Consider the following 9933-nt stretch of genomic DNA (forward strand, 5'->3'; position numbering starts at 1 on the left):
TACATTGGGAATTTCATTTAAAATGTGTTTGAAATAATGCAGAACATCCATAGCATTTTTTGGGACTATATCAACCATAGTTAATCTTATAAACATATTTATCCAGCTATTAAGGCATCATAAGATACTTTAACATCTTCATAATAAAAATCTAACAAATATTTTTTTTTCTATCACCATCTGAAAAAGGTTGGGAAGGCTTTTATGAAAGTAATATTTGCAGATTAGTAAGTGCTGCATGATGAATTAAAAATTCATTTATTTGGGTTATATAATAAATGTATCTGTATCTAAGATATACTCTTCTACTGATCCTATATTAATGTTTTAACGATGAGCTTGCCTTGCTACAAGTCGAGGGAGACAAATATTAAACACATATAGCTCTGCTTTTGACTCAACAATAAAATATAAAATATGAAATTCTTCATCAACATTAGCCCTAATTTCCTTGAGTTCTGATAAAATGCTCTCCGCTATTCTCATGTTCTTAATCAAGTCAATGTCATGTTTTTGAAAAGTAATACTTAAAATAGTTGTGTAATTAAATATTACATTCTAATGAGAAATAAAATTTGGAATAAGCATTGAATACAATAATTTTCTTGCTTCTGAGAAAATATTTCTTTCAGGCCATTGTGATATTTCACTAATAGCAAATAATTGGCTCTTCTAACTCCTTAAAAGCTGTTACTGCTTGATGCAGAGACTCTATTTCGTTGGACAAGGTTGCAATTTCTTTTTCCCTGTTGGACCAGAAATTTCAGAAATAATTATTATTTGACTAGAAATTTGCAAATGGTAGATAAATATTACGCCACTAAAAATTTGAAAATAATAAGTAAATATTACGCTGGAAAACTTAAAATCGAATTAATTGATAAAATAACTTATGAATGTGATAATAAATGTAATTAAATATATATTTAATATGAGATACGAATAAATATTAACAAATATAAATTAATATAAACAATAATATTTTTGAAAAATATATCTCCCGGCATCTGCATTTTTTGGCTTGGGGGGGGATTTGTCTCCCTGCCCCTCCCCCGCTAGTACGCCAATGGTGGGTTTATAGTGGAAAAGAAAAAACTGGGGAAGTTGATCAGTCATCCCATATTAAAATTTAAGACACTTGGATATATAAATTTATCCTAAAATAGTTCTTAAATCGTTCATCTATATGCTACAAATATTTTGAAATATTTAACTATTACAATTTTTTTATATAAATTTTGGAAAATGTTTGTAAGACAAATAATTTTAACAAAATTATCGTAATTTCTGATTTTTACAAACATATATGATGTCAGAAAAGGAATGATTAAAAATTATAGCAAAATAAAATTAAGTACGACAAAAATAGTTTCCAAAAGAAAGATAAGGACAAGATATTGATGTCTTGTTTGGGGAGATTGTTACCCCCTATTTTTTCTATTCTCCAGAATACTCTAAAATAAATGGTCTAAAAGCATTGAAGAAATGGGTAAAATTTTTTAAAAATAACGATAAATCCACAAAAAGATGTACTGTACCTATTTCAATTTTGCTTTAATTTGTCCTCTTAAAAAAATTTTTTTAATATTTTTTTTATGCATCCCTATCGTGTACTTTTCTTAATTCATTGAACTTGTTTATAAACAACTTATTATCATAAAAATATAATAAATTTTTTATTTCCTTATGTCATTTCTTAAAATGTATGAAGCCTTAAAATCGTACTTTCTTTCACTTAACAATCCACCAATTATCAGAAATTTTTTGAATGATTTAAAAAACGCATATCTGTGATTTGCCCATTCCTTGATGTATAATTCATTAAAATAAATTTGATCAGTTATTGAAATATTAATTAATTTAAAATCATTTAAATATTTGTTAACCGAAAGAAAAATGAAATATTTTTCCATTAAAAGCAAAGGCAATATTTAAAAGGAATATAATTAAAATGGACAAAAAATCCAAGTCGATGCTTTAAGAGATATGTTATAGACATTGCATGTAATGAGTTGATCTTAGGTCAGAATCTCTAGAATAAATGGATGGAAATAAAAATTCCAAGTAGTCACATTTAGAAAAGTCTATATAAGCTTTGAATAATAAATTTTTTTTAGTTAAGTTGTTTAACCTCCGCCAAGTTTATAGATAAAAATAATCAAAACTAATTAATAAAAAATTAGACATCCGATAAGGATTGATGCTAATCACCCTCAGGGTTATATTATAAATATAAATAAAATAAATTTTAATAAATAAAATTAAAAATTGTGTAATGCTGACACATAATTAGCCGAAATCCTTAGCCAATGCCTCATTAGTTTAGCTGATTTTTAGGCAACATAAAATCAGACCACAATAAAGCACTGATAAAATTTGAAATAAAAATTTAAATCATAAAAATTTCCTTTCAAAAGTAATGAAAACAAGGATTACGTTAAGTGACACACAATATATTGCCAATATAAGCTCCTCGTTAGATTTTAAAAATGGGAAAATAAATATTATTAAGGGTAATTTACCATATTTTAAATTTTTTCCCCAAAATCTGCACACAACTGATTATAATAATCTCGATTATTTTTATGAATATTTTAACATTATAATTAACGCAATTGAATTGTGAAAGAAGGTTTAGTAAATTTAAAATAGGCTTAGGGCAAATATGAGATACAATAATTTATATCATTTTTTATTGAAATCCTTAGTAAATTGTTGCTAGAAATAATTTTCTTTATTTACGTTAAAGTTCCAAATTAATGAGATATTATAGTTTTAAGATTTTATCATTCTTTTAATTTATTTATTTAAATTTTATTTGGGATATGCGTGATTTTATACAATCAATCTTATTAAAGGTTTAATATGATTTGTATCATTTGTATTTTAAATTTTATAGTATTCTATATGTAATAATTTTAAATATCAAATCAATAATTTTAATTGTGCAATTTAATGTTGTTAAATGGCTAAGCCAAGTCGACTTAGCTGCGACTCGAGCCTAGTTTCTAGTCGAAAAAACGACTCCGATTTGAGTCGACATAAAAATATTATAAAATTATATATATTATATTTCATAATATAGTTTTTAATATATCAGACTTGCAGAGATACGATTAGCATTAAAAAATAAAATCATCCTCTTTTTATTAAATCTTTTAACCTTATCCCTTACTTTTTTAGACATCCTCTTTTAAAATCACTTATTAAAATTGGTGCAAACGAAATTATATCTTTGCATTTCCTTAATAAGCTTAAAATAAACTCAGGTAAAGCATTAATCAAATTTACTTGGTCTTTTAAATATGCCTATAAGCTAATAAAAAATTTCTAAACCATCCCTCCCTTCGTAACCTCTTCTCTCAAAAATGTTTACAATCAGGCGCGTACGCAGGAATTTGGTCTGGGGGGAGGGGATAATAAATTTTTAAAAAAAATATTATTATTTTTTAAAAATATCAAGCATAAATATATTAGGGCTAATAACTATTTCTAATACACAATTTTAAATTAATGTGAATTATAAAAAATTATATGTAAAGAATCACTTAAATAACCCAAAATAGAATTTTGAATTTTTTGAGCCTTTACACAAAAAGTTTCTAAGGAATAATTGCATTTTGTATGTTATACATTTACAATGTAAAATCCAATCTTCGTTGTGATTGAGCTAATTTTTCAATTATCTCATCCTTGCTTGTTGTCAAATGCCTATGAATATTCAAAAAATCCAAACCTTTCAATCTACTTTCAGATGTTGTACTTCTTGGTATGTTTTTCAGAGACCTGCAGGCCCGGCCCCCGGGCCGGAGAGTATTTTAATTTTTTTATATATAACGGGGCCGGGCCCGAAATTTTTTTAAAAAAACACTCAAGCCGGGCCTGAATTATTTTAAAAATACACCCAATCCGGACTGTATTTTTTAAAACAGCCTATATTTCAAATCGTTATTAATAGCTATAAAAATCAAAAATAAATATAATTTATTTTTAAAAAATCCGGGCCGGGCCTGAAAATTTTCATCCGGGCCGTGCCCTGCAAATGGTACTTCTGCAGGCCTCTGTTATTCTTCTTAAAAAAGAGAATGTTTTCTCATTAGTTTACTAATGGGAAGAGTTTATAAAGCCTTTTAATACATTGGGAATTTAATCTAAAATGTGTTTGAAATAATGCAGAGCATCCATAGCATTTTTTGGGACTATATCAACCATAGTTAATCTTATAAACATAGTTATTCAGCTAGTAAGCCATCATAAGATACTTTAACATCTTCATAATAAAAATCTAGCAAATATTTTTTTTCTATCACTATCTGAAAAAAGGTAGGGAAATCTTTTGTGGAACTTATTTGCAGATTAGTAAGTGTTGCATGATGAATTAAAAATTCATTTATTTGGGTTATAAATGTATCTGTATTTAAGATATACTCTTCTACTGATCCTATATTAATGTTTTAACGATGAGCTTGCCTTGCTACAAGTCGAGGGAAACAAATTTCCTTGAGTTCTGATAAAATGCTCTCCGCTATTCTCATGTTCTTAATCAAGTCAATGTCATGTTTATGAAAAGTAATACTTAAAATAGTTGTATAATTAAATATTACATTCTAATGAGAAATAAAATTTGGAATAAGCATTGAATCCAATAATTTTCTTACTTCTGAGGAAATATTTCTTTCAGGCCATGATATTTCAGTAATAGCAAATAATTGGCTCTTCTAACTCCTTAAAAGCTGTTAATGCTTGATGGCAGAGACTCTATCTCGTTGGACAAGGTTGCAATTTCTTTTTCCCTGTTGAACAATAAGTTTCAGAAATAATTATTATTTGACTAGAAATTTGAAAATGGTAGATAAATATTACGCCACTAAAAATTTGAAAATAATAAGTAAATATTACCCCGGAAAACTTGAAATCGAAATTAATTGATAAAATAACAGTAGATAAATGTGATAATAAATGTAATTAAATATATATTTAATGTGAGATACGAATAAATATTAACAAATATAAATTAATATAAACAATAATATTTTTGAAAAATATATCCGGCACTTGCATTTTTTGCCTTGGGGGGGGGGGATTTGTCTCCCTGCCCTCCCCGCTGCGTACGTCAATGATGTATATAATATATTATTTAGTGATTTTTACTTTATGTATTTATTATAATTATTATAAACTAATAAGCAAGAGCGTCTCTAGCCTTTACAATCCCAGGAGGTTCAATTAATAAAATTTTATCAGGTTTTTTTAAAAAATATAATAAACTTTTTAAATTGAATTTGAAGAAATAATATTCATATTTTGTCATTTATTATGCATACACACTAATACTGGCATATAATATAAATAATAAGTAAAACAATATAAGACTTCAAAAATAATATTTTTTAATATAAATTATTTATCAATTTATTACAGTAATTAATATTTGCGATTGCAGAATATATATTATAATATATAATATCAAAGAGCATTAATGATTTCAATTATAAAAAAAAATTTGCTAGTAAAGAATTATAAAAGTGATGAAAAAATATTCTACCGACAATCAGACTATAGGATCCTGATCAGAATTCATGCTTATATTTAAATTTATTTTTAATTACATGAGAAAATTTAATACCATGATGGATATCTTCACATTGAGCCTCACATATGGGTTATCATGACAAATCGACCAGCGATTCGGCCGACCATCTCAAAAATGAATGAAACTTGGCATGTTAGTTATTTATGTTGTAAATGTTAATAAAATCAAAATTTTAAGTGCTAGCTCAACCAGATCCAAAGCTATACGCCTTCAAAGTCGAAAATCGCGAAGTGCGTGATTTCATTAAATCTTGTTATTTTAAAAAATACTTAAGATAGAGTTACAAATTATATATCATTTTATAGCACCTAAAAACGTTGGAAAATATAAAAAAAATTCAAAAAATTCAAGTGTTTTCTTATTTCTGGTAGAAATAAAATATTAACATTATTAGGAAGGGATTTTTTTTGGGTGTTGTTATTCACTAAAAAATGCTTACCTTTACTTTATTTTAAACGATTTAATGAAAAATCTCGATAGCCATTTTTGTTTTTTTAATTTTATTTAAATTTTTATTATTTATATAAAAAAAAGATGCAATATAGATGGCGTTATATAGAATTTTTTTTATAATATATAATTTTTAATAAAAATATGAATAGTATTGTGATTAAAATTAAAAAATCAATTGAGTATAACCAAGAAGGATGTCCTGGGGCGATATGTAAGCAGGCATCCCATACAGATATGATTTTATTAGGATGCTATATTGATAAACATATTTTTAAATTTTATACACAAACAATAAAAAAATAAATACCTCTTGTTTTAATCTTATCTCATTTTGTGCTTATTAGTAGATATTCTTGAGACGATAATTTGTAGGTAGGCCCTGTCACTGTAATAGGATCTACTATTGTTATTATTTGATTAATGGGTAACCATATCTTTTCCGCAATTGTAGGGTAAAAGAAGGATGGTGATGGTCTATGGTAATGTAAAAAGGAAATATATATCTCAATTTTATTCTTTTTTAGTACTAAGGCTAAACACCAAAAATCGTCATAAACACATCATGCTACGAATCCTTTAATATCGGCAAAAGACAAATTGCAAAAGACAAATTGCAAAAGACAAATTATCGGCATTTTAGATATTGTTAATTTGAAAATCCTCTACATATGAATAATTTTTGATTTAAGTTTACTTAAACTCAAAGGAAATACAGCATGTATTTCCTGTGTTCCTGGAATGGGACGAGCTAAATTGAATCTTTCTCGTAGTTTAATCTCTTGTAAATTGTATTGTCCGTTGGTTATATATGTAAAATTTACTGATTGCATGTTTTGTTTTGCAAATTGATATAAATCAATTGGCGTTAAAATGTGTCCAGAACTGATGCGCTGAAGGAACGTGCTGCTAATCTTTTTAATGTTCCGCCAAGGCCGTCACATGGACCTTTTCCATGGTATGTAGCTGAAAAATGCCATTCAACTGCTACACCAAAATCTGATTTATGATAACACAGATTTATAAAAAAAATTCTGTTTTTATATTGCGCAGCTGATCCGTCAGAGCAAGTAATATATTTTGTTTGGCTTTTTGCTGAATTGATTGGTCAGAAATTTTATCATTTTAGTCTGGTATAAATGTACTTCAATAACATTATGTTGAAGTGATTCTGATATTACCATTATTATAATAATATGCTATCATATGATGGATAGTGGCTTGATTATTATTCTAGTGGAATCTTTGAACAGCGTCTTGGATTGTAAATGCATAATTTTCAGAGAAATCACAAATTCATTTGGTTGTAAAAAAAGTTTAAGTTTTGAAATATATGATGATTGATTGGTAGAGATGATAGGAATAAAAAAAAAATTAGCTGATAAAATCGTTATTTTCAAATAATAACGATAGTAGATCCACAACATATGGCCTTAGGAATTTCTATTAATAAGCGTAAAATTATAATAGTTTGAATATAAAATTTTAAAATATGTTTATTTTACAATATAGCGTCAATAAAATAATATCTGTATGGGCTGCCTGCTAATATATCGCCCCAGGACATCCTTCTTGGTTATACTCAACTGATTTTTTAATTTTAATAACAATACTATTCATATTTTTATTAAAAATTATATATTATAAAAAAATTAATATAACGCCATCTATGCATTTTTCTATTTATAAAAATAATAAAAATTCAAATAAAATTAAAAAAAACAAAAATGGCTATCGAGATTTCGTTTAAAATAAAGGTAATAAACATTTTTAGTGAATATCAACACCCCCAAAAAATCCCTTCCTAACAATGTTAATTTTTTGTTTTTACCGGAAATAAGAAAACACTTGAAATTTTTAATTTTTTTTATTATTTTCCAACGTTTTTAAGGGCTATAAAATGATATATAATTTGTAACTCTATCTTAAGTATTTTTTACAATAACAAGATTTAATGAAATCTCGCACTTCGCGATTTTCGACTTTGAAGGGGTATATTTTTGGATCTGGTTAAGCTAGCACTCAAAAATTTTGATTATATTAACGTTTACAACATAAATAACTAACATGCCAAGTTTCATTCATTTTTGAGATGGTAGGCCGAAAATTTCGTTTTTTTGGTCGATTTGACGTGGAATCACCCATGCTTCTATTATTTTAAAAATAAAATATCTTGTATATAAATTAATTTACCTATTTTCTTTCTCTTAACATTTTTGCTCTCAATGTTCATACCTCTCAGAACTACAATTACTCTTCATTTATTATTTAAAGCATAGTTTGAAAAACTACATTTTACATATACTTTGTTTAACCAACTCTTTCATCACCTCATCTTCTTTTGTCTAAAATATCATCCATATCAATATTGCTTCTATCTCCATTATATAAAGCTTTCATCACAAAATCAGCTCTTCTTTATTCATTATAAATATAAAATAAATGAGTTAAAAATGTTTTAATTAAATATACTTTGTTCAACTCCAATTCTTCATTGCCCCCTCTTCTTTTGTCTATCAACATCAATATTGCTTCCATTTCCATTATTTAAATCATCATCTCAAAATAAATCTCTTCCTTCAATTTCTAATATAAAATAAATGAGTAAGTTTTAACAAAGAAATTTTATATACCGGTTTAGATCTTAGAAATTTTCATAACAAGAGGTGTAGTAAATTAATTTTAAAATGTGTAATATAGTTGATTAGTGATTTGAACTCGGCTAATACAAATCACAATATTAAATTGGATTTATTTTATTTTCAATTAATAAATAATTATATTTATTTAAATAGGGTTATAGAATAATTAAAATGATATAAATCAATCATGTTTCAACTGTTAATGATTGATTGATATTAAGACGTTATTATTAAGTATATAAATATTTATTATTTGTCATATAATATGTCAAATTTAATATCTATTTAATAACGAATTTCAAAAACTAATAATTTTGTAATATGAAAATAGAATTCATAATTCTATATTAATATACATATAAAAAATATAAAATTATTATAATGATGAGTGATATTGTTATTCCATTTTTAACACTAAATTAGATTGCAATTGTTAACGTAGTGAAAATATAATTTATACTATTAATCTAATAATTAAAATAGCACTCATTTAATTAAAATTCATATAGACTTATTTTTGAAAATAATATCAAATCTTTATATAATACATAATAGGATTTTTTTTTAAAATCGTTGAATGGGCTATCAAAATTTTTATTTCGTTCTGGGAGCTATTAGGGAATCATTAAAAAAATTTCGTTCAGATGGGCTATTCAAATTTTTGAAGGGGTTCGAGCCCCTTCATGTATTCCTCCCTCCTTATTTATGCTATTGCTAATAGGTTTATGAAATACAATATCTAAAATAAATCATTAACAGGATATAGTTATATTATATAATAAATATTTCAATCAAGTACCTTTTAAATTAGAACTTAAAAGAAACTGATATTATACTTTTTGGAAACATTTTATATTTAACGTTGTGTTTGGTAATTGCTTTAGATGGACAGTTAATTTAAAAATATATTAAAACAATAAGCTCGTTTCTTTCATACATTTAAGCAACTCGATAAACAATTGGCAAGCCTGTGTATAATTTCTAGAAAGTCAATTTAAGGAATTACAAATAAAATTTTGATTACTATCATGTCTGTGGAGGGACCAGTGACGAAGCTTCCATAGAAGCAAGGGGAGAATTGCTTCCCTTGAAACTTTTCCTATAAAATTCTAAAATAAACTTAATAATCTTTATAATGTTTAAAAAAAAACTAATCTAACTTCGTTAAAAGAATTAATATGATTTCTTTTTATAAGGTTAAAAATATTATTATTATTTTTACTACGTTAAGAAGAATTACTATTATTT

The 9933-nt window shown here is 25.8% G+C and overlaps 1 protein-coding gene across 1 annotated transcript in view; it reads right to left on the reverse strand.

Annotated features, from left to right (window-relative positions):
* LOC135925164 (DNA-directed RNA polymerase I subunit RPA1-like) overlaps positions 1–8578 on the reverse strand; it is a 59914-nt gene extending 51336 nt beyond the window's left edge. The window contains exons 1-2 of the mRNA XM_065460376.1: positions 8516–8578; positions 8349–8459 (exon numbers count right to left, since the gene is read on the reverse strand). Coding sequence (XP_065316448.1) covers positions 8349–8370 — 22 coding nt within the window. The 5' untranslated portion in view covers positions 8371–8459; positions 8516–8578. The remainder of the gene's footprint in view (positions 1–8348; positions 8460–8515) is intronic.
* Between the last annotated feature and the right edge of the window lie 1355 nt (positions 8579–9933).

This window comes from Gordionus sp. m RMFG-2023, chromosome 2 (genome assembly GCF_954871325.1).
Source record: "Gordionus sp. m RMFG-2023 chromosome 2, tfGorSpeb1-WG-v2, whole genome shotgun sequence".
NCBI lineage: Eukaryota > Metazoa > Nematomorpha > Gordioida > Chordodea > Parachordodidae > Gordionus > Gordionus sp. m RMFG-2023.